The following is a 26402-nucleotide window of genomic DNA, read 5'->3' as shown; positions in this document are numbered from 1 at the left end:
TAGGGATGGAGTATGAACACAAATTATGTGGTACGCATACTTTTTTTATTCGTGCTGCTCTGCAGATAAAATAAGCAAGAACCTCTAATAGAGGTTCGCCTACTTGCATCACCACCGTTGGCAGTTGTGTATTTTATCTAGGCATCATTGGCATTAAACGTCAGTTGATGCATAACATTGAGTTACACATTCATTGTGTTGTGATGATAGCGAGTGCTTAATAAGGACGTGTTAACTCATGGCCTGTACTGTTGAGGCTCTCTGTGCGAGCGCTAATGAGTTTAAAACTGCACAAACCGTGCAGTGTCACCCGCCCACTAAACGCCTCTCTTCGTGAGTTTGAAGTCAACTGTACGCATTTTTGCTTTTTTAGGCTTGGTCTGCATCTTGTGTTTATAGGCAAAACCACCAAGATGTCCACACCTGGGAATGTCCATTCATATCTTCATGTTTATTTGTGCCTCAGGACTTTGATGCCCTTAGTACTTTAATTTAATTTTTGTGCTCATCTGTGTCGCTGCACGACTTATCAGTAACCATTGATCTTTAGAACTGGAGTTGGCACTATACACAATTCGTTTTCATTTTGAAATAACTCATTGGAACCCAGTTAGGCTTAGGTACCAAAGTTTCTAGTGGAAAAGGGTCAGCCCGATTTTCTTCTGCATTGGATATAAGAACATGTATCCAAACATCTGTAGTGGTTGTCTTGGTTTGTTATGCAGCATTGCCTTTCATGATTTGGGAATGCAGACATTTAGTCACCCTTCCTCTTGAAGGGTGGCCTAGTTCACGTGCTCTTCACACCAGTCCTATAGCGGAAAATATTTTACTTAAATGTGTGTCCTTTCTTCCTAAGGAATTTAAAAAAACAGAAAAGTCAGCTCCGCGCCGTTTGCCGTTTATTGATTTTCTTTTTCATGATGTGTTCAGTACCCTGTAAAGCGCTCTGATACTGTTGGGTCCAGTAGCGCTATATAAAACCTTTTAAATAAAAATAAATAAACACAAAAAATATTTTTGAAAAATCACAGAATAATAAAGTTATTGAACACAGAAACCCTTTCAAACAGTTAGGACTATGCAACAATTTATATAAGGGATTGATTCGTGTCACTTCAAAAATAAATAATAAACATTTCATAAATGTTATGCTTAAACTAGAGGATAACAAGTCTTAACTTGATACCCCCAATTTATACCATTAATATGACAATGAAGCTTAAGGATGTAGCCTTTAATGCCAGGTGATTAAAAGGTTGCTAGTATCTCAACCAGAAAATCTGTGAAGCTTTCTCAAGGAATAAAAAAAAGTGTGAAATCGTCTTGCTCATTTTTAGATAGAAAATTAGGTAGGCTGTGAGAATACCATTTGGGTAATTGAAAATTAGTATTCTGTAACTCAATATGGATTTCGGAATAAACTGTGATGGAATTCATAGTCCTGTTGTGAAATCTTTGGCCAAAAGGTCGACAGTGTTCAGCCATCTTGGGAACGAAGGTATTTCCTTCAATTCTCACTACAATTCTTACCAGTGGTGGCTGACACAGAAAAATACTGGTGGGCCGGTGGAGGTGGCGTAAAGGGGGGTGAGGGGGCCAGTGGGAAACACGCGGGAGGAGCGCACGGTGAAGGGGGGGGGGTGTTAATGATAAAAATAAAAACACTTTCCTGGTGCTACAGGTAGCCTCGCGATCATCTGCTGCAGGTTCTTGGTCCCAGGACTCCCTGAAACAGCATCACGACTTCCCATCAAAACTGTTGCTGCTCTCAAGCATGAGCAGCGTGGGGATTGGCCTGAGTGGGCTGGATCAACACTAACTCAGGCACTGGGAGTCTGTGCTGTTGCTCCAATCCGGCTGTATTGGAGAAACATAAGTGCGCATGCCAGTTTGGCCGGCTTGAGATAGCCGGCCAAACTCATGTGCACTTAAAAGTACACATCTACCACCGCTCCTACTACCTCTCCCCCCCCCCCTCTCCCATGGCCTGGCCCGGCCCCTCCCTGCACACGCTGCTCAGAGCCCGCAGCTGAAAAATGAAACAGTAGTAAAATCTTTTATTTTATTTTTTCAGCTGAGCCAATAGGGAGACGCTCCTCCGCTATTGCAGAGGTGCCGCCGCTGATTCTAACCACTGTCACTGCTGTTTCAGCATGCACTGAACTCTGGTAGCTTATTTGTCACAGTTATTTTAAACTAATCCCTTTCTGGAATGGTGGTGCTGTAAACTGACCAGCTCCCACGGTGTGGTAACAGCATCCGATTGTGAACTCCTGACATGGCTGTGTATTAAGGTGGTTCAATGAACACATTGAGCTTCTGATCAAGAAATCTGAGTATTTTAATAGGGGTTAGCCAAATATGATAATTTTAGGATGCCTTTGAGGTATATATTTTGAGCCAATGTACTAATATTTTCAAATGACACCCTTTGTTAGGAATAATATTGAGTCTTTTTAGATTCTAAAAATACTTGTCTATCAGTTAAAAAAAATTATGCATGCACATCACATCTATATCAGCGTAGCCACAAGAAGCACAGCGTGGGTACCCTCTAAGATCATTCAAGCCCTCAGTATGTTAAGAGCATGAGGGACAAATGCAGGTCATTTGATGGTTGCAAGTACGTCTACCATCAAGAAAGATTTTCATGAATTTGATTATGTCCTGTACATTACTGAAATTGGGGAATTAATTCCCCACTCCACCCTTTTCATCATCTTGTAACAAGATTGCTTTCTGCTCAGTATCTAAAGCACTAATGTCTATGGAAACTGGAAACATTATATCTAAAAAACTGTAAAGTGGCAGGTCCTGAATGTATGCCCACAGTGCTTTGTATGACATTTATAAATTGATTTAATTTGTGTTCTGACTGTACTGATTCAAAATGTACATTAATGCCATTCCTGCTAAGTGAAATGAGTCCGCAATTGCGGCGATCCCTGATAAGACTTGGCCCCTGTCAAGAGCGTCTGATGTGTCCTCTGCCTGGCTGTGTCATAGTTTCTGAAACCTCCCTGTCATGAAGCTGACTGCTGTCAAGGTACACTGACCACCCAAAAAAGATAGACATCAAACATCAAAATGTTACCTTCTCTCAAATATATTTGTATCAATATCAGGAAGTAAATGGAAAACGGAGCAAGAGCCACCTATCTGAATATTCACGTGACCAGGTTGAGGACACTCTTAGACAGGCAATGAGGCACAGTGGACAGCATGGATATAGAAACACTAGCTTAAGGCAAATGCTCATCCGATGAGAGTCTGCATTTTCATTCAAACACTGTCCAACAGTGAAGGCAGCAAATGAAAAGCAGATACAAAATAAACTAAAATGCAATTTTTTTAAAATAAAAATGTTAGTTGGTAGTCTTCAAGGTGTACACCTTCATAATGATATGGAGTAAATGAGAGGCCTTGAGGTAATCTACTCATTAGGTTGGAGTTTAGACAGACACTACTGGGGCATACTGCGAGAATAACAATTGAGGGGCAACAACTCTCCCTGGCGACTACTGTACTCGGAATAATATTCGTTTTTACTGCAGTGTTGGCTTCTTAATAGTGGTTGTTTGTGTTTTATACTGTAAAGATTTTAAGTAATCGCACAGTTAATAAAGTTACTTACTTACTAGTGGATGGTTAAGGCTAGTCTGCGCAATAAGAAAATTGCAAATTAAACTTTTAACAGGTCCATAGGACTTGCTCATTTTCAGAACCCCTTTCAGAGGGCCACAGGGTGGGAGTAGTTGAGGACTTTTACTCCTGATGGTCCCGGGTCCCGACCTACTATGGGTCCTGAGTAATTGTGATAAGTGCTACTCCGACCAGCGCTTGACTTCCAGTGGCAGCACAGATCAAGCAGTGCAAGGATTCTTTGTGGGAAGTAGGTGTTAGGCAAGATGAGCTCGTAACTCAACATACAGACAGTAGTAGCATTAAGTGAATTGCTCAGTCAAATACAAGCATTTATGAAAAACTGAGTAATATAAATGTATAAAGCATATATGACACCCTAAATAATCCTCACCTCCATCTTAAGTTCAGCGTGCTACCGCTCTTCTGGACTGAACCCCAAAGACCCTTGGTCCATTCTGGTATTGGTGATTGTTCCCCATTGCATACTGGAGGCGAGTCTCAGATGCACCCCATTGCCAATCCCAATTACCCAATGTACCCTAAGCTCCTATTCTTAAAGAGTTCAGGTTCATCTAGTTGCTAACTTCATGCAAGTCCCCAGCAGTCCCAACAGCCTGAAACTCTTAGCCAATCTGATGGCAACTGTTAACCTGGGGAGACCATGACTCCCCTCTGTGAGCCTACTGAGGGCCTGCAACCTCTGGCTGTATATCTTTGCTGACTTAGCTGCCTCCTCAGTCTGTGAAAGGCCAGCGTTTATGTCAGACGGCCGTGTTCGGCTGTGATGAAGATCTTATGTGTCCATCCCTACTACTTTGGCACAACAAACCAGGGCAACGTCTCTGTTGTCATGGTCACATGGGGTCCCTGACCCTGGCCAACACATGAGCGATAGCCTGGTTTTTGTGGTGGCCCCCATCCTGGCAATACAGGGATTGCTGACTTAACCGTACACACAGATGCGGCCCACGCTACAAAGAAGCCACCTTTCTGGTCATCCAGGGGTTTCTGACTGTGGCGACGGTCTGCACTCCAAAGCTGCCCCCTACCTGCTTACACAGGAGTTGCCGACTCTGGCGCTCACACTCAATGGCCTGAACTTAACTGTGGTCCCTTTTCTTGGCAATACAGGGGGACTTCTGATGTTGCAGGATTGGTACAGTTGGCCCTCACTCCTGCCGCAGTACTGACCGAGCTGACCAGTCTCACACTTTACTCACTTGGATCCAGTCGGCAGGATTCTTACTGAGCCTCACACCTTCCAGACACACTCCTCCTCCTCACAGGGCTTCACTGTTTTTGGGAGGCAGACAGGCACTTGGTACTCTCCGCCTCACAGAGTGCGCTGATCTTGGTGAGCAGGCAGCCTCCAGTAACTTTCTCCCTTCTCACAGGACTCGTGGGTCGTGGCAAGCAGACAGACTCTTAGCAACCTCCTCCTCCAGGGTGCTCTGGTTTAGGCAGGAGGGCTGGTGCTCCAGGATCATGGCAAATTGTCGTGACAACCTGGGTGATATCTCCTCAACCAGCAGGGAGCCTGGCAGACCTTTGTCCACAGTCCTAGCTAAAGCAGCCAAAAAGTGTTAGTGACATTCCTCTTGTGATGAGATTGTGCAGTTCACCAAAGTATGGGGTTCATGCTCACACCTTCATAGTCCAAATCCACACACATCTGTGATTTAGTGTCTGGCCATTACATTTTGTGTTTCGGCTGTCCGCTCCTTTGCAATGATCTCTTCTCTTCACTACCCTTTGCCAAATGGACAGTCTGCCACAGCAGGAGTGTCTCCAATTCTAGATGACCCACAACACAGACCTAGGGAGTAATCTGGGATCACACATGGCTGTCAGCCTCCACTGTAATACATCCATTGAAGTTCAAAGGACCAAGTCTTCCTCTATTTCATATTCTCTGGTAATGTTAACATTATCAGTTCTACTACCATCCTGGCAATGATACCAGGCCCCACTGACCAGTAACTCCTGGAATCAAAGCAACCTCTGATGTGCACAGAGATTGCTCAGCTTCTATCTCTTCAGTGTGTGTGGTCCCCCACAACCCTCAAGAATGCCAGCAATATACACTTTGCTATCTGGGGGTTGCAGTCCTCACCTCTCCAGACTTTGGGCTTCCAAAGAGGAAACCACAAGTCTGCAAGTCCTGTATTATCCACAGGCCCACACATGCTATGCAGCACGCATGCAAGCATCACGCGAAATCCAGCACTGCATGCAAACCATGCACACCAAGAATGAGTTACATACACAGTCACATAACTTTACATGAGCTGGTTAGTAGGCCTCAATTCTGTGACACCAAACATGTATACTGCCACCACTGTGCTTGTATCACTTAACTCCAGGCAGAGGCAGTAGTCCCCTACCTTCACAAGGGTAGTGCTTTGCGCCTCCCTCCCAGTCTAAACAGACTGCAGTACTGAGAGACAGGCCTAGGTCATGGCACACACACATGATCTGTGTTCATCCATGATCAACAATCGGTACTAGGGATTCAGAGATCATTGCAGCTGGGACACCCATGGCATGGGTGCATGTCTGTCACCATGCAGTGGACATTTCGGTCCCAAGCACTCGCCACTACAAAGCAAAACGTTGATAGAACCACGGATTCTCCTTTGAATTTCAAAATTAACACTTTGAACTGCTCATGAAGAGTCCTCTAAAGTCAAAGACTAAGAGGAGGGCTAGTAAACTTTGAAAAATATTGGCATGAAATGACCATGCGTTATCTGGCGCAGACATATATTTTCTTTTCCTGTGTGCCACTCAGTGGAATCCTACTCAGTTCAGTGTTGTGTGCTATTACTTTTGTTTTTCTTGTGAATATTATTTTAAAATTAACAAATGCATAGCTTGCTTGTGTGTTTATGAATTTCGAATTGTCTTTCTTTCAAAGCCTGAAAACATCATGCTGCTGGACAGAAGTTCGCCGAAGCCTCGCATTAAGATCATAGACTTCGGCTTGGCTCACAAGATTGACTCAGGGAGTGAATTTAAGAACATCTTCGGGACGGCCGAGTTTGTTGGTTAGTGAGATGTACATTTAACGCACTCATTGGATGATTTATATGCTTAATCCTTACCGACGTCTCTGAAGTGGAATGTCTTTGTGGAAATGTAAAAATAATGGAAAAGTCAGTTTAAAACACACGTCACAGCCACAGGATGCCTAAAAGTGAGCAGTATCCTTACCCAGTACCTGCTGAAAGAGCAGATGAGTGAATACATAGATGATCCACCAATAACGTTTGTAGTTTTCTAGTTTTTTCAAATATTAGCTTCTCGACCAATTAAGCCTGAGAAAACAATAATTTACTTAGCAATAACAATCTTTTTCTATAGTCTAAGAGAAGTAGCAGAGTAAAGTAAAGGAGAAGGGGAATAAATATTGAATTTAACCCTGGAAAAAGTATGAATTAGGCGGAGAGTCTGGAAAAGTAAGCACAAATTAACTTACAAATCGAATTTAAGAGGGGAAAAATAATCCACGAGGGAAAGAGAAGAAAGTGGAAAGCTAGAAGAATTAGGAAAGTGTGTACGGATATACAGAATGAAAGCCACACAGTTGTACGATTGACTCCGGGAGTGGGATCCTGTAAAATATTTTCCTACAACATAGTTAATTTGCTATTTTAAGTGCATATTTAATTTGCTATTTTAAGTGAATCGGGTGCAAAACATGAAGATGGCGTTTGGTTTCCAGTCTGTTGTGTAAACCTAGAAATGAGACAGTTCCTGTTACAATTCACTAAACATTGCAAGCCAGTCAAAACTCTTGTATTTCATATCTGAATGCTTTGATTTAATTTTTGTACTTTGCTCTAGTGGGCATCGAGTTCAAAGCCTTATGACATGTTTTTGTTACTACACCCATTGTGTTATTTCATGTGGATTATGGAACCCACCAGTAAAGGAGGATTCCCCATTGTATCGATTTCAACCTAAAACTGGACTATTCATCATTGATTCCGGTGTACAGAAATAGAATCCGGCTAGACCAATACCTGATATATCAGCAGTTCATGTGGGGCGAGCTACACCCTCCTCTTTAAAGTTTATGTAAAGGGACAGCCAGGGACAAAGAAAATGATCAAGGTCGTATCTCTCCCTGCCTGAGTTTTACAATGTCATCCCAACATTATTTGTGTCCTTGAATATTTGTTTGTCCGATAAAGGTATTCGTAAGCACCATCTTCAATTAGCTTTTTTAGTTTGTTTTCACTGAGTAAACTACCTAACCACCCACATACTCTTTCTACTTACATTGTTCCCACTCACCACACTTTCAACTCTATATGATTTTTCCCCCTTTATTCACTTTTAACATCGTTTACTTCTCTAATCCTTACTCGTCCCATCACAAGTTCTACTCTAAATCCCCATACTCCATGATCGCAGCCACTCCTACTACTTATCTCTGTCTCAGCCACTACCACGTACCACTGTATGAGATCCTTGTCTCCAACTATTTGCTGCTATTACTGCTACACTGCTCAGACCCAGAAGTATTGTATTTCTTTACTGACCAAGTAAAAAACAAAGCCAACTTCCCACAAAACAACTTGGTGTAGTAAGACCTGCATATCATAGTATGTTTTTCTTTCGAAGGATTGAAGGATAGACCTCCACACCCCGCCCCCCCTTTTCGGTTTAACCATAACCTCTTCATTCTCTTTGTTGCATAGCGCGAGACTATTTTTGCTTACACTGCACATTACTGAACTAGTATTACCAAAATAGGAATGTCATTTTTAAATGATTACATTTGTATAGTCATGTCAATATCCTAATTTTACATTTTGCTTGCATTTTTGCTGCATCAAAACCCTAATCATGCTTATTATTCTTCCTCACCCCTCCCCAGTAATGTGGCTTGGTTTGCCCCAGTCACTGCGGTTGGTCTGTTATTCACTCGAAGAAATAGTCTTGTGAAGCTCTTTTGTGTAGCCACTAAGCCACAGACTGAGTAGAACATATACCTAGGCTGCATCGAATGTCCTAAACTTTGAAGACCTAGCTTTCCGATGAGATACAGCATTAAGGAAAAAACCTCTTCCTGAAGTGTAGAATATTGTGTGCCCCAATGGGTGTACTTTGAAATTTCAGTTTAATTCCAAGTAGTTTTGACTCACAGAACCTGATTACGAGCCCGGCAAAGCAGTCTCTCTAGCTGGAATACCTTTCCAAGACTAGTCTTGAGTTCCCACACCCAATTTTCCAAAGGTGTGGAAGCACTGGACCCGATTTTTCCGGTCATTAATTCCAAGCAATAACCACGCATGAGGCTTTGGCTGCTGTGACTTTTTTTCTCTGGCAAGGAAGCAGCATTACACAGTATTGCCAGCGCGTTATTTGCTGGTAGCAGTAATTGTGTATGGTCTTCACAGCCCACCATTTCTGTGCAACTCGTAATAGGGCTATAGTGTATTACTATAAGCGACATATATGTGTTTTTTTTGCTATCCCTAAACCAAAAGGTTTCATGACTTTCCTTTTGTGGTAAAGATGCAAACATTCTGTGGCTCCAGTACCCAAAATATAAAATAAGGCAACATATTACAATTATAGAATTTCTAGGTGTAGCCTTAAGATCAGAACAATGGAATTAATACATTGTGTGCTGTAACATCCAAGAATTAATGTAACCCCTTCGGTGTGGGGGTAATTCCCCCGCTGTGCTGGGGGGGCGGCGGGAGGGCGCGCACAGCGCCCCCATGCTCATGACGAGCTCAGCTCATCATGAGGCACAGTGCTCCCGTGCTCATGACGAGCTGAGCCCGTCACGGCCGCACCCATTTTCGTGGAACGTTCAGCACAGCAGGAGAATTATCCCCGCCTGGGAGCGTTCCACTGCTCATGACGAGCTAAGCTCATCAGGAGCACGGTGCCGTCATGAGCATGCAAGGTGTTAAAAAAAAAATTGGGAGGTGGCTCATGTTTTGGTTGAACATAGTCCAAGCAAGAGTGTTGCTGGTGGGAATGGATACATTACATGGCATCTCACCGTGATTATGTTTGTGTATTGATTGCTTATTTCTTTTTTGCAGCTCCTGAAATTGTAAATTATGAACCACTTAGTCTTGATGCGGATATGTGGTAAGTTGGCATATTGATTTTTTTTACCCTGTTTCAGAGAAAAATGCAATGAGCAATACCAAACTAACTTGACCTTATTTATTTTTATCCCTAGGAGCATTGGTGTAATAACGTATATTCTGTAAGTAATAAGGATTTCATAGTATGCCCTTTTATTGATAACTTCTCCCCCCAAAGCAAATCGTGAAATGTTTGTGTTCATTAGGATAGATTTTTTCATGTTTGTAATAAATGTGAATAGAACTTCCATTTTCACGTACAAAATATGAATGCATTTATTGCCAGATCACCATAAGACTTGATGCTGTGTGCCAGTGGTCCTCTTTTAAGTCCGGCACATTGATACTGTGACAAATTGGTAGCTTCAGTTGCCTACACCACCTTCAGTACTATCAGCTGGCTTAGCACCTTGGCATAAGTGGATTCCATCTCTAGATTTCTTTAATTTGTTCTTGGGGAATTGGGAAATGCTTGAGTAGGTTTCATCTGTATTTGGCTGTAGTTTGTTCTTCCTCATTATTAAAAGCATGAGTGCAAGTCGTTTAGAAGGCTGTCCCTTTTTCTGTTTACAGCTTAAGCGGGGCATCACCGTTTCTGGGCGAATCCAAACAGGAGACGTTGGCGAATGTGTCTGCTGTGAACTATGAGTTTGATGATGAGTTCTTCAGTAATACCAGTAACTTAGCCAAAGATTTTATACGGAGACTTCTCGTCAAGGATCCAAAGTGAGTGACATTGCAATTGTTTTCTTAAGTCATTTAAAGTCTTTGGTTCTGAATTGGAATAACAATTTTTAATCGTGACTCCAAAATGTGGTCTTGTATTTATGAACTTACTCATCTAACACCACTTGCAATTGCCTCTGATAAAGAAAATCTGTTATGTGAAGGCTGGTGATTTCTCTGCAGTTATCCCAAATTGTTCTAAAGACCTGCAGTATGATATGAATCCTTCCACACTGGATTGATATAAATCCTCTTTTATGCCTCCAGTGCTTAAGGTTGTCTAACTGTACCCATTCTTTATTTATGAAAGGAGAAGAATGACGATTGAAGACAGTTTGAACCACCCATGGATCAAGGTATACTTTTCATTTTTTACTGTCAATTTTGTTCAGTGCTTATTGTTTATATCAACTGCTTCTTCTTAAACAGTGGAAGTCATTTGATACAGTGTAGAATGTGATCAGAAGTCATTTGATACTGTGTAGAATGTGATCGGAAGTCATTTGATACTGTGTAGAATGTGATCAGAAGTCATTTGATACAGTGTAGAATGTGATCAGAAGTCATTTGATACTGTGTAGAATGTGATCAGAAGTCATTTGATACTGTGTAGAATGTGATCAGAAGTCATTTGATACTGTGTAGAATGTGATCGGAAGTCATTTGATACAGTGTAGAATGTGATCAGAAGTCATTTGATACAGTGTAGAATGTGATCAGAAGTCATTTGATACAGTGTAGAATGTGATCAGAAGTCATTTGATACAGTGTAGAATGTGATCAGAAGTCATTTGATACTGTGTAGAATGTGATCGGAAGTCATTTGATACAGTGTAGAATGTGATCAGAAGTCATTTGATACTGTGTAGAATGTGATCGGAAGTCATTTGATACTGTGTAGAATGTGATCAGAAGTCATTTGATACAGTGTAGAATGTGATCAGAAGTCATTTGATACTGTGTAGAATGTGATCGGAAGTCATTTGATACAGTGTAGAATGTGATCAGAAGTCATTTGATACTGTGTAGAATGTGATCGGAAGTCATTTGATACTGTGTAGAATGTGATCAGAAGTCATTTGATACAGTGTAGAATGTGATCAGAAGTCATTTGATACAGTGTAGAATGTGATCAGAAGTCATTTGATACTGTGTAGAATGTGATCGGAAGTCATTTGATACTGTGTAGAATGTGATCGGAAGTCATTTGATACTGTGTAGAATGTAATCGGAAGTTGCCTCTAGCTGTGTTTGCAGAGTGTAGCGCAGAGCAGGAGTAGATGTGGATAGAGAATATAGTGTTAGAGGTTACTTTTCTTGTGAGGCACTTTGTTTTATGAAGTTCCAAAAGTATAATAAGCTGAGCCAGCTAATAGGCAGTGGGTTGAGACAGAAAGAATATAGGAGTGCAAGTGAGTGAAGAGGAAAAAGATAATTGAGGTTGATCATGAGATGTGAATGGTAAAGTTGTGCATATGCACAGCTCTGTCTGCGGAGGGTACTGGATGTGAAGACTTTTCTATTGAAGAATGACCGGTTTGCGATTGATCCAATAGTGAAGCCATGGCCAGTGAGAGGGCTGGCAAAGGGGGAAATGGATGAGTCAGTTGCTAAACGGTCCTAGATCCATTTGGTAGGTAGATGGGCATCTAAATAATTGGTTAGTATAAATCAGGTGAAATGTGTCCGTATAATGGGTGTAGGCATTTCACGACATTATGGTTAAGGAAAACATGGTACTATGATACATGCGGTAGCTCTGCCCTCCTCTTCGCCCAGCAGTGCTAATTGGCATTTAGGTGAAATACAGAAGAGACTGGTAAGGTAGTATTAATATTTTGTTGCAAATATTGGTGGATAAATAAACTGTGAAGTAGGGGAGAGTGTTGAAAAAATGGTATAAAGAGAAGGACTGTCTTGATTTAGTATTCATGCTGTAAAAGTCTTTAAAGTAAGTGAATACATGCTATATCAATGTCTTCTTGCAGCCGATGTTCTGTAAATATTACGCAGAAGATGGAGTTGGGACATATAGCAATGCAAAGGCATTAATAGGTACTTTCTATTGTGCAACCAATGGCTTCTCTCCCCCATAGAAACTAGTGGTTTAACGAAGATGTAATAAAAATCTGTTTTCAGTGGTCCACTAAGGACACAAATATGTAACCCACTCAAGACCACAATGACCGTACTACATTCATGGACGACGAATGAACCAAAATGCCAGGGGTAGCAGAAGTGACATCACACTCTCTTTGATCCTAGTGACATCCAGGAAGTGATATCATAATACCTTTGACCCTGAATTTCTCTGGGACCTTGCCACATGACGTTAACCCTGAAGACAGTACAATAATTGGTATTACTGATATACTGTAATAACTATATGATTAGTGTAACACAACCGAGACAAGTGTCATTTTAGAAACCACCTATATTAGGGTGGTGGCATTATCTTTGAAAGTGGCGGGATGTAATACTTGCCCGGAGTTGTAGTAAGCAAGGCCTCTTCTCCTACAGTGGTGGCTGCATGTTTTTTAAAGTGGTGGGGCAAATATCTTATCAACCCACTTTCAGATACTCCAGGAATGCCCTAAGGCGCAACCCCAGAGCTCTCAATCGTGATCCATTATGAACAGTGTTTAAAACGGGCCATGAGTTAGAGCTTTGAAATGGAGGCTGAAGAAAGTGCATGTTTCTCACACAGCCTGACTGTGTAAAAATAAGTAAAACTATTCTAAATAAAAAAACATAATTACCTACTCCTCTCCGGGCCCACAGTCCATGGCAAAAAGGTAGTAAGGGATCTCTGAGACGATTCCGCTACCTAATCCGGAACTGCTCTCATGCTGTCAACCAGCATGAGAGAACCTCCAGGATTGGTTGGAGCTGGCTGGCTCAGTACTGCTACAGGCATTGGAAGCCTATGTCTGCTCTTCACCCAGCTTTCTAACACAGCTCGGGGTGGAGTGGTTTAAATTGTGCATGTCAGGCTGGACGTCGCAAGTCAGCTGGCCAAAGTGACATGCACACTTTAAACTGGAGTGTTCACCACTCCTCCTCCCCTGCTGCCAGTCAGCAGGAATGACCCTGCCCCAACATTTGGCTCGGGTTGGCCGGCTGCATTGAAAAATAAAATGGTAATAAAATGATTTTATTTCCAATTTATTTTTCATGTTTACTGCGCTGGCAGCAGGATGGGCGACACTCCTCTGCCCTAATGGAGGAGCCTCTGCTGTTCTCTCCCTGAGATTTTTTTTTACATGGAAGCAAATAGTGTATAAAACACAATTCTCTAAAAAGCCAAAGGTTCTCAAAGGGTACACAATCATATTCAAATTCTTTCAAGGTGTGCCAAGCCAATGAAACCTGGCACTCTCTGGGAGTTCACCCCATTGATTTCAAAATGTGGCCCTGCGCTTCAACTCACTGGGTAAAATAACCACACATCAGTGACGGACACGCTATTTCTGACAGGTTGCACAGAACGAAAATGTGAGCAGTCTCCATGTGTGCATCAGAATCCATGGACACCTTCTGAATTGAAAAGAGCATGTCAAGCCGGGGCGCAGTGTGCTTGGAGGGACAAGTTGCCAAGCCGATGACAGGCACCCCACAGTCATATTTTGGGATATTTGCGTATTAAGTAATAGGCAGCTGCGAGTGTGAGCAAACCACGTGACCATTCATTGTAGAATAGGTTATTTAGTTATTACTAGGGGTGGGCGGAATTTGCGTAATCGCGTTACGCAAATCTCAGCGAAATGGACAGAAATCTCTGCGAACACGCAGAAATTCCGCGAACAGGCGGAATTGCTTGTTCGCGATGCTTTTTTACTTTTCACAATCGCTGTTTGCTTGCTCGGGGGAAATATCTTGCGAACACGCTTTTGAGAACGCGAACAAGCAAAAAATTTCACAAAGTCGCGGAACGCAGAATTTTGGGCAATTTTGCGTTCTCCGCGGAACGCGAAATTACCCAAATTCCGCAAATTCTGCGAACGGAACAGAATTTACCACCCAGGCCTAGGTATTACTTGCTCTCTCCGTTAGGTTTCGTTACCCATGGATGCAAATACACTGCATGCCGCTATAATATTTAGAAATGCTGCTGAACATTTGCTGCATGCAAAGAAAGGCAGAATAAATAATGGCGTATTGTAGTATAACCACTGAGTGGGGGTTGTGTCCACTGAACTTTCTAATGTCACTCCGCCTTCAAACGCCCACCTTAATGTTATTCATTCAGCGAGGAGTGAGAGCGCCACTCTGGGACACTTTCATTCCTCAGCTGTGCTCATGGAATGCAAAGACAGCGGAAACTTCAAGAAAAGTTTTTTTTGGGGGGTTCGAACATCATTATTCCTCTGTGCAAAGGCAGGCCTGAAGAATCATCTTATTATGCCTCAGTGGCGGCTGGCAGAAAATGGGAGGGGGGGTTGAAAAATAAAATAAACTAAAAACCACTTACCTCTAAGTTGCACGCCGCCAACACCGTCTCTCCTCCACTGTTACTATCTCCGTGAAAAGTCTAGGAAGCACACAGGCGCCACTAAGCACGCTGATGTCACCATGACAGCAGCGTTGTGATTGGTCTGAGCACCGTGGTTCGGCGCTCAGACAGGCAGTGGGAGCCAGTGCATGTTCCCCACTAAGCTGTGCATTACAGCCTGGTGGGGAACATGCAAAGTTTGCATGACAGTTTGGCCGGCCAAACCGTCATGCACACTTAAGTGCCCACCACTCCTACCCCGTGACACGAGCCCCGCCCTAACCCGGCCCCCGTAGCTGGAAATATAAAATTATATTAACAATGTTATCATTTAATTTTTTATTTTTTCGACTGCTTTCAGAGCAGTGGGGCAACGGCGTACCCCAAACTGTAGACACCCCAAAAGTTCAGTAAGATTTCCCATAATTTACTTGATCACTCAGTTTCTTTAGGCAACGTGGCCCCACATTAAGGCACCTCCCAAAACAACATCAATCAAAATACAGTACATTAATCATTTAGATGGATTTTATTACAAAATTCAAAAATAAACTGCATGTAGTCAATGCCATTAAAGCATTCCAATGCAGAGTTATACAAAGTTTGTAAAAAGCAGAAAATATAAGTCTGAATGAGCAGCAAAATCTGAATGTAATCATACAGCATCCTTAATAGAACAGGAAAGTCTTCTAAAAATCTCTGCTTAGCCCAAACATTGAGGGTTCTTATGCAAAATTCTTGCATAGATGAGAATTTTTGCAGAATCATCATGATGTAAGTGAATGTGAAGCTTTTCTGCAAATCAGACCATGAGAAAAATAAATGACACATTACCTTAACACCTCTAAGTGCAATTCCACTACTTTAATAGTTATTCAACAACCACTATGCCAATGCCATCCTGAGATGTTCAGGCACACAAGTTACATTTACAGTGTCATGCTATTTGAATATGTGTAAGGAAAGAAACAGATATTATGTTGACAGCTGCATCCGAGTTTAAGAAAGATCATCCTGAGCAGAACAATAATAATAGTGAAACATATTCTAGTACGTCAGCTTGACTTGTGCTGCGGAGCCTGTGGGGAGAGGATGGGTGCAGGGGAGAAAGCCCTGAAAGAATACCAGACATGACTTCCATCTTGGTTAAAATGGCTTTTTACACAGAAATGTGACCTATTTAACATGCACTCGAAAAACACAGTTGTACACATAGGAAAGTCGTTTAGAAGGAAATTAATGCATTAAATTAATTAATCTGCGCATGTGGAATCTACAGTAAAATTGCCTACTGCACATTATTAATGCACAAAAATGATAAATACATAATGCATTTACAATAGTGCCTCTAGCATAACATTGACTGGTTCATGGCAGTTATAAATAGCTCTCTCTGCAGGGATCTAGATTTATAGATATGTTTGCTCCACAGCCTAGGTCTCTGATGCCTTGTATACAGAAGGCATCATATATATTTCATGTGACCTTTTATTGCTCAGTGATATTTCCAGAAAGCTTTTTATGTATTCCATTTTGCTTCCTCCTCTCCCTTGAGCTGCTGGTTCTGTTCTGTTAGTGCTGCTAGCCAGTCTGTTTGTCAGCACAGCATGCCAAATAATGATTCGTTAAATTGTACGCCTCACTGTTCAGCAAACTATCATCAGTCAGCCCTTTAAATGGTGAGATTTACCGCACTATTACATCTTTTTACCTGGTACTTATTACAGTAAATCTCAGCAATTATGTCTGGTTCCCATCAGCAACCCCAGTATCTACCTCCACTCTCATTCTGCCTCCCAGATCCCCAAAATAGCCAAGTGTAAAGTAGCAATTTATGTTTCTCATCAAGAGCAATTATGGCAGAAGCCTGAGATGGTTCTTTCCTTTGAGTCCAATGTTATTAAAATGTTTATAGTTCATATTCACGTAGACTCTAAAACTTGTCTGATTTGTACTACCTGCTGTTTCCCACCTGGCTGAACGATTAGTTGCCACCTCACTAATAGGCGCTATTCATATGTCTAACAAGCCCCTCAATAATGAATTTCCAAAGTAGCGCACGGTAACCTGCATCGGGTCTCAGTACTATAAACTATATGACCCAGCTTGAGTCTGTGAACATCTTATACAATACCTTATATTTTCTACAGTTGCTGAAACCTCTTTACGTAATATTACCATCTATTCATAGGTGTTTTAACAGATCGTTTCCTAGCAATCCAATACGTTTCTCAGTGAAGCTCCCCTACAGCTTCTAGAATTTGACAGTGATCGAACTCTCCAAATACTTTGTCTATTCTTTATCAATGAAAACCTGTTGCATACAATGCATAGGTATTATCTTAACCCCTTCCACGCTCATGACGAGCTGGGCTCGTCATGGTGTAGCCTCCTCGCACGCTCATGACGAGCCCAGCTCGTCATGAATAATGGAAAATGGAGGATCCCAGCACCGGGGGGGAAAACGCATAGCAGCCAAGTGGTTAATGACTTCATGAAGTTTAGGCAGTAGGTAACGTAGGCATGTCATTCTGTAAGTGTTTAACTTATGAGTGTGAAGCAAAGGAGCACTGTACAATAATGCGATACAAAAGGGGATGATGGACGGAGCGTTTGAGCAAATCAAACACTCACCCCCAGTCCACTGATCTGGGTTTAATCCATCACCATTCTTTAGCTCACTCAGCCACCCCAGTTCAGACATGGCCATATGCAAATCAGTCTGACCCTGTGCCTCATGGGAACAGTCTAGCCCGAACTGCCAAGCCATGTCTTTCCTGGACCGGAAACAAGCATCCTGGGACCGGTTTCGGATTCAAAATCCTCATCAGCCAGGCTATCTTGAATCCAGTGGCCAAGTGAGCAAGGGACTCACGTCTGAGCATACCCTGCCAGCTTAGGGCGAACAGAGCGATACAAAAGGGGATGATGGACGGAGCATTTGAGCAAATCAAACACTCACCCCCAGTCAACTGATCTGGGTTTAATCCATCACCATTCTTTAGCTCACTCAGCCACAATAAGGGCTTCGCTGTGTAGCAAGATGGCAAGGATGTGTAGAGAAGAGAAGAGAGAAGTGACCAGCAGCTGGGAGGTAGGAACAGAATAGGGAGGACTTATGCTCTAAGTTAAAGAGCTGGAGGGCAAGGGCTGTGTGTGCCATTAGCCTGTAGCGAATTGGAAGTTTTGCCTGGAGAGCGTTGTCTTATTTAGCAAAGGGAACAAGGGTACAAATTGGAGCAGGGGAGGGGGTTGGGCTTCTTCAACAGGAAAAGGGAACCAGGTAGACAAATACTGTCTGGAAATAATTGAAGAGAATAATTTTTGAGAGAGTTGATGGTGGGGGAGGCAGGGAGTCTCGTGCGAGGGGGCCAGTTGGTAAGTTTAATTTTTGAAGGTGTTGCTTGAAGAGCTGGGTCTTTTTTGAAGGTGAGGTTTAGTATGGTGGTTATGAACTCAGGGGATGTTTCAGATATGTGTAGTATAGCAGGAGAGAAGGCCCAGCCTCTGGCTTTCTCTTTTCTTGCATCTTTTGGAGTTCAGCCTGGCATTGCTACGTTCGTTGAACTTTCACCTTGCTTGGAGATCATCAACAGAAGCCATCACAATTAAGGCAAAATCAGTGATACTAAGATACAATACTGTTATGATAGTGATACTAAAATAAAATAACCCTTCCCTTTAGAGCGCTAAATTAAATAATGTCTATTTATTTTCAGACCTCTTGATTTTTTTCCAATCTGTTTGAGATTTGACAAAGCCAACATTTTGTATACTGTACACAGGCACCAAGCACCCATTGGCTTGTTTAGGTAAGCACCTTTCAAACAGGGCTTGAGACATTGTCAATCGCATCTTTGATCAGATTTATCCTTCAGCCTCCAAGGAAGTGCTTGTATTGGAATGGATATGGGGCTTATTTTACTTCTGAAAAATACTCAATGACCACACTTCTTGTCAATATTGATCTCATACACGTATACAAAGCCAATCATTTTTTTATTTCCCCCTTGCAAGATACAGTGGGTCACTTCAAAAGAAATGAATTGCTGGTGACACCCAGTAGCCTTTCCCTCAAATTGAATCAATTACAGGGATTAGCCTTTGGCGTCCCCAGCAAGCACTGTCCGCACACTTGGCCGCTGATGAGACGCGGCGCACCTGCCAGCTCCCTGGCTCCTGTCAGCGGGCCACAGCTGAAATACAAATTCAGCATGCCCAGCGGCTTTCGCAAAGCCATCACCACTAGTTTGTAACTGAGCTGCTGTTGGCTTTGCCTGTACTTGTTTTTATGACTTCACTTTTTTCTTATTTGTTTTTCGGAGTTCCTGATACTTGTACTTTGCTTGTTTCACCATGATAAAAATGATGGATTATGTAACTGGAATATTTTAGCTGCATCCTTTATGAAATTAGTTTTCCTGCAGGATGGTTACAGGTGAGTCTAGGTAGAGTCTAGGTAGTGCTGATAATTTCTTTTTTACAGCCTACTTTAAAAAGTAACTTCTTTGTATCTTATCTTTCAGCCGAAGGATACACAGCAAGCACTTAGTAGAAAAGCTTCCGCTGTCAACATGGAGAAGTTCAAGAAGTTTGCTGCGCGTAGAAAATGGAAGGTAAATGTTGCCCACCACTAAACAAACTTTGATTACTGAAGTGTTCGAACTCAAGTTGTGAATGTCGCATGACTTCAAAGTTAAATCACAGAAGCCTTAATAACCTGCTGTTTTCAAAGTCTTCCTAGATGCACGCTTACAGCGTTTTAAGGTGACTTAATAGTATGCCAAAAGTATAAATTAATGCATTCGTTCCTTTACTTGCCCTGAACTGTTAATCGTTAATGTCTGTCTTCGAATCCTCAATTTTACAAATTTGAGAGAAAGGATTGCTCTCTCCCAAGAATCACGACCTCTATCCTCTAAACCACTAAACACTTCCTCGCCAAGCTCACTCTTACACCTCTCAGGTTGGACATTAGGACCCTGCTCCAGGATTTGTGGGTGTTGGACATCACTTCCTGTGAGCATAGTGTAGAACAGACACAGGGCAGCATTGATGAATACAGGCTTACCTAATTGTAGAAATGACCAGATGGGAACCTGTGCCCAAAAAAGAATCGCAGCGATGCAGGTACCTTCTTCTTATTGTGTGTCATGGGCCTGCAGTCGTGCTGTGTAATTGCGGACTACGACATGTGTGGGTCCAGGACTCCTCTTGAGCACACCTCTCTTATTGCCTCAAGTCAGGAGTACAATTGCCAGTCGATTGTACCCCGAAAAACAAGGGTCACACTAAATCTGCCTGGTCACCAGCAGTCAGACACTCTTTATAAAAGCCAGCATCCCTATTGCCAGTCAGCAACGCATGCGGATGTGTGGCTCTGGAGCAGTCTGCAGTTCTGCACCCAGCATAATGCATCACCTATACAAGGAATCACCCGACGGATGCATGCAGGTCATGTTAGTGTGCCCACCTAGCACAAGGAAGTGGCGGCCCTCTGAGAGACATCGGACTTGTATTGCAGCCTGGGGCTGATGTCTGCAGACATTCCCTCCTGCCACCCATTTAGCACACACAGCAGAGGCACAAGGCCAGAGGCAGCAGTTCGCTACTTCTAGATCCAGGAAGGGGTCCAGACCCCTAGCCATTCAGAAGAAGGTAACTGTGAACTTTCACAAGACTGCAGGCTGATTTTTAGAGTTATGGTGCAGTCATGCTGGCTGGATACTGCAACAGGACCCGTCCTTTTCACTCATTCCTGGGCTAAACCCAAAAATACTCTAACTCATTCAGAATCGACATACACCTTGTATCCTCACTCAGGATAAGAAGAGTTATTATTGCATTAAATGTAATTGTCGTTCACTTTCATATTTCCATTTATCAGATTAAATTGTAAAGACCCCTTGATGATTTAGGTCAAATTTGCAATATCATTATAATTGCACGAGCTGCTACTAAGTTTTACTAATATTCAAGGTAATTCTAAGCACGTTCTGTATGTGGACCAGGAAGAGGCAAATCATGGTGTGCAAATTACATTTATCTGCTCTTGCTGTTCTATTTCCCTATTCAAACGGGTTCATGAGCAAGGTAACCTTTCCTGGTTCTTTCACGATTACCACTGATTAATAAAAATGATTAAAACATTTTTTTTTTGTGCAATTTCTAAAATGCATTTTGTTTTTCTTTAAAGCAATCTGTGCGCTTAATATCCCTGTGCCAAAGACTATCTCGGTCCTTCCTCTCCAGAAGTAACATGAGCGTTGCGAGAAGCGACGATACGCTGGTGAGTTCATTGGTTTCACTTTCGAGTTACTAGGTTGGAAGTTTTCTGAGCATGCAATTTCCACAGGGGAGCGGTTATGATCTAGTTGCCGTTCCGCTGACTTTGGATCCTGGAGATCTGGGTTCCAGTCCCAGCTTTGACACTGGACCATAATAGTGGATTTTTAAAATGTAACAATGTCTCAATGCGCTTTAGCTTGTAAATATTGAGAGTGTGCAAAAATCAGCAGTTTCTACCCCTCCATTACATTTTGGTCAAAACATATTGATATGTACTGCACCTCTTTATTTAGATGCTCCTGCTATAATAGACAAGATTTCTGTAAAGCCTTTGAAGATGAGTTCGTTCTATTTCAAATACCTAGACCAATGGGCAGGTGTAATTCATACCACTGTGCAAGTTATTTACTCTCTGGCTCAGTGCTTAATTTGTAGAAATAGGTGCCAGGGCCCTCATCAGGAGGCCACTGCAGCCTGCACTACCCATTGCCCCTACCAACATTGCCAATGACAATACCAACACACTGTTAAACCTCACACTCCTACAAATGTGACTATTCAGACTATTCCAGTTCCCCAATGTTATAAGAATGGCATGGGCAGCAGCTATTAGTAATTTTTAATGTATACTGAATTAATGAACTATTGCTGTTGTGATCATCTCTAAATTGGGCAATCAGCACCACCATGTGGCAAACTGTCATTAGTTTCAGTGTTGACAATTAAGTTCCGGTACTGAGCACTGGAAATCACTGGTTCAAATTAAGCACAGTTCTGGCTCCTCAGAATTATGATTTTCTTGACTTTGTGAAGCATGTCGCAAAAAAACGTAGCGTGAAAGCCCAATGGTAGGTTGACTTGTGATTAACTTTAAAACCATCATCCCTGCAGCGTGGACAGCGATTGACCTCTACCAAGGTCACTGAAATGCACGCTGAGGGCTTCAGTATGGCTTTTTTCTGCTGCTGAATCTTGGCATTGATTTTACTCAGGAAATTAGGTCTGTGTTCCCACAATGACCGCTGTAAATAAACCTGCTCCAAGGTGATTTCCCTTATGCTGCAGGGCACACAAGGGCTGTTCCTTGACTTCCATTGTTATTGGAAAAGGGTGATCGAATGTGTAATAGTGTGTGTGCGAGTTTCATTTATTCTTTTAAACGTGCGCTTTCCACCTGGGTCTTTTTACTGCAAAGTAATTTGTCACAAGCGCTCTGGATTTCCTTTGTTGCCAATTAATCTTGAAATAAAATGCATGACTACTATCGTGGAAGAGAAGCCAGGTGGACGTTATTTATGCATCTGGAGGGTGTGAATACTCAAATCAGGGTTCTTAAAGGGTATTGGGGGCACATTTCCTAAGAATACTTTTGCAGGCTTAAAATATAGCATGGATATTAGTGGAAGCTTAAGAGAATTAAAAAAAAAAAATACCTGCTCGCTCTTCCATATATAGCGGTCTGGCATTGTAGGCCCGTGGACCTTTTGAATAAGAGGACGAATTTTGCTTTAAAAACATCAATAAAATAGCACAAAATTGCATATGACGTAAACAGTGACTTCCATTCTCTCTATTTGCATTGTTCTTGTGCTTCCACAATAGGATTTTAACCTGAATTAATTCTCAGATATGTGACGTGGCGTGATGACGTATTCTTGGTCATTTTCGATAACAAAAGCTGTGTGAGATTCTATCGTACCAACAAAATGTCGCCTGAGCCTAATAACTTTTTTCTAATTGAAAAAAATTGCCATTTGATGAAATTAAAATGTGTCACTGGATGAACCTGCCTGTGCTGCCCGGTTTGCTTAGAACTACCTTGAACACAGTTACCCGCTTTTAATTTTCTTGTAATATCCGAAACTCGGTCCTCTGACCAAGAGTTGCCTGGCCTTTTTAGACTCTTGGGTCTTAATTTTACTTTATTGTTCTGTATGCTTGTTTCCTCCTTTTATTTCCTCTCTCCTGGGTAGCCTGGCCTCCTTTATTGTTTATTCGAACATTATTATTTTAGCTCTTTTATTTCACCACTTGTATTCTCTCTATGGCCCTTTTGCTACCCAGGTCCGCCCACCCTGCCCTGTTGGACAAGCCAGTTCTTGGTGCCTGCTCCCCTATCTTCCACCCTCTGGAGCTCCGTTTAACCCCCTCTAGGGGCCTTAAACGGCAACTGCAGCAACTGCAGCATGGAAGCTCTAAATAAGGGCTCTACTGAAATACTAAAGGTGCACTTATGACAAGCCTGTCTGCACCCGAACTTTGCCCTGTGCCAGAACCCATGGCCCAAGCCCACCAACAAGGTATGCTGCCTTATGTACCCTTAGCCTTCCTACATGAGCTCAGACCTCACCTGCACCAAGACCCACCCTCCCAAACTAGAGGGCACTTTCAGTTGCGCAGGTGCAAATTGTCTTGCTGTGTGGCCCCCAGCAGCCATCCTACCCTTACATCTGGCCGACCTGGGCCGCCACCACACCCATAAAACTGGGACACACTCACACCTAATAGGCCTCTGTATTAATAGTCAATCCCTTCCTAAACATCAGGTCGAGTTGTGTGACCTCTTACACTGTCTCTCCCTGGACAAACTCCTCCTCCCTGAGACTGGGTCCAACAACTCCACCGATGTGGATATCGCCACGGTGGGACCCTCTGGATATAAAATCTCCAGACAAGATAGATACTGTAAACCTGGCAGTAGAGTCCCCATTATTTACAAAGACAATTTCACTCTCTTCATCCTCGACATCTTTTCATACGATTAGTTAGAGTACCTTCCTTTTTAAACTCGCCATTGAGAAGTACCACCACTTCTCCAGCAGCCTCCTTTATAGCCAGCCCGTCCAGAGCAAAAGGCTTCAGTTCCAAACTCGCAGATGTACTGCCACTTTTTGTCCTTTAATACTTGAACCTGATCGCCCTTGGGCATTTAAATTTCTATCTAGACATGCCCATAGAGCATAACTAGTGCATACTTCTTGATGACATGCCGTTTTGAGCCTCCAGAAAATTAGTCACTGGCACCTAACACTCGGCAGAACATATACCTCGGACCAATCTTTTCTAACTTCCCAGACCTCTTTGCTCCATAGTTGTCCAGTGAGATGATCGGATCCCTTCTTACTCACCTGCATTATTCTGCTTTCACTACCAGTTCCTGGGGTTGACCTGGGATAACAAGCCGTCGCCTCCAGATCCTTAAAGCTTATCTTTTCTGTCAAACTCAGCAAAGTTCTCACCACCTACCCCCTTCCCTTCTTCAAACAACTCTTCTGTGGTTAATTGCCTCAACAAATGGCTTTCCCACTCACTTAATTGTATTGCCACCCCCTTCAAAATCTTCTCTGCCTCTCCCAAACTTCCTTCTTCAATCTCTGATCACCGCTACCGATGACATCCACTGCATCCTAGATCAGGGAGCTTCGGCAGCCCTGCTCCATCTCGATCTGTCTGTGGATTTCTATACCGTTTCCCATGTCGTCCTTATTAACTGCCTCCATGACAGCAGCATCTGTCTGGACGCCCTTAACTAGTTTCACTTTTTCTGATGGATCTTTAACCACATCGCTGCATGGTAGTTTCCCCTGCTGTGCTGGACAGCAACGAAAACGGGTGTGGTCATGACGAGCTCAGCTAGTCATGAGCACCTGAGAGGTATATGCCATGACTAGCTGAGCTCGTCATGAGCATGGAAGGGGTTATAACTGCACCATTAGAATATTACCAGGCACCAGACTGGATCTAGAAGATTTAAACAGCATTGCTCACAAGCACTGGTAGATTGTGCCGTGTGGCTCTGCATCAACTACATTCCGCCACAATTACAGTGTAGCCGCATATAATCTGTGTACTCGCTCTAAACTTCTTCCTCGACAGTTGACAAGTTTTTTCTTGCAAATTTCGATTTTGTTTTCCAGTGTACAAGTAATCTATGTCCCTTCCTTATTCTACAGTAGGCAAGCCGTATAGGGACTGTTGCAGACTAATGTCTGACAGAACCCCAGGAGGTGAGCCTCTGGTGTTTGGATTCAGAGCCCAACTCCAAGTCATGTGAGGAGTGTCCCCCTGAATCAGAGGGTGGCCTTGGAACGCAAAAAATGTATGTCATTGAACACCAAAAGAAGTCTCAGATGTCCTCCTCCCACTTCAAAGTCAAGGGTGTGGACTTGTCCCCACTCTCTGGGCCATTCCTATGACAGGTCCTTGTGGTCTAAGACTTCTTGTAACCTGTGGTTGGAGCAGAAGCACAAGGAGGCCAAGCAGGATTCGGTCCAGTTTGGCCACTCTCAGCCTGACCAGTCGCAAGGACATCAGGCTGCCTTACAGTCTCACTCCCAGTCTCTCTTCGTGAAACTGTGAGGCCTTTTGAGACACCCTGTTGCAAATCTGGCACTCATCCAGATCCCTCTGGTGTGCCTTCAGAACCCAAGGATTAGCGGAGGCCTCCTGTCTGGTTACTACCAGCGAGACCTCCCTCAGCGCCACCTGTGCCTATTGAACCAAGTTCAGGTACTGCTCAGACACCGCAGCCAACTTCCAATCCAGCACGAAAATCCATGCCAGACCCTCTCAGCGATGATGCTGGAGAAAGACTCCACCCCTATTGTCCAGTGGCAGCTTGTGATTTTCGGAAGTGGTGGCAAGTGATACTAACCAGGAGTTCAACCCATTTAAAAAAGAATTTGCCTTCAGAATTTTTCATATGTTAAGAATGACTTTCATTGTGCTAATGCCTGGAAGAATTAGATGAAATATTCAAGTGCTAGAATCTTGCCATTGATACTTCCATATACCATGGGTGGCTCGTATGCCTTAAATTACCTTCAGTATTTCAGAGCCAGCATTTTGTGGTGGTTTCCTTCCCCAACCCACTCCATCAGCCCAATATGCCATGGTGGACCTCTCTGAGTCAAAGAATTACCTCTAGTGTGCCAGCACCAGCAGTTTTCTATAGGTGTTCCCTTATGCCAAGTATTACTTCCAGTATATCAGGGTCGGTCTGCATTTTGCCTTGATGCATTCGCTTATGCCAATAATTTCCTCCACTATGGAAACACCAGCATTTTTTACAGGGGCGCCTATGCCAATAATTACTTCTAGTATGTCACGGCTGGGATTTTGTCATGGGTGCC

The 26402-nt window shown here is 42.8% G+C and overlaps 1 protein-coding gene across 2 annotated transcripts in view; it reads left to right on the top strand.

The window, feature by feature from the left end:
- Positions 1 to 26402, top strand: part of DAPK1 (death associated protein kinase 1) — a 615679-nt gene that overhangs the window by 404421 nt on the left and 184856 nt on the right. For both annotated transcript variants that reach the window (XM_078675702.1, XM_078675704.1), the window contains 7 exons: positions 6566 to 6695; positions 9717 to 9765; positions 9860 to 9886; positions 10338 to 10490; positions 10801 to 10846; positions 19509 to 19598; positions 21179 to 21271. In XM_078675702.1, coding sequence (XP_078531828.1) covers positions 6566 to 6695; positions 9717 to 9765; positions 9860 to 9886; positions 10338 to 10490; positions 10801 to 10846; positions 19509 to 19598; positions 21179 to 21271 — 588 coding nt within the window. The remainder of the gene's footprint in view (positions 1 to 6565; positions 6696 to 9716; positions 9766 to 9859; positions 9887 to 10337; positions 10491 to 10800; positions 10847 to 19508; positions 19599 to 21178; positions 21272 to 26402) is intronic.

This window comes from Lissotriton helveticus, chromosome 2_1, assembly GCF_964261635.1.
Source record: "Lissotriton helveticus chromosome 2_1, aLisHel1.1, whole genome shotgun sequence".
Classification (NCBI taxonomy): Eukaryota; Metazoa; Chordata; class Amphibia; order Caudata; family Salamandridae; genus Lissotriton; species Lissotriton helveticus.
Note: the sequence above shows the minus strand (reverse complement) of the source record. Positions and strands in the feature narration are given on the sequence as shown.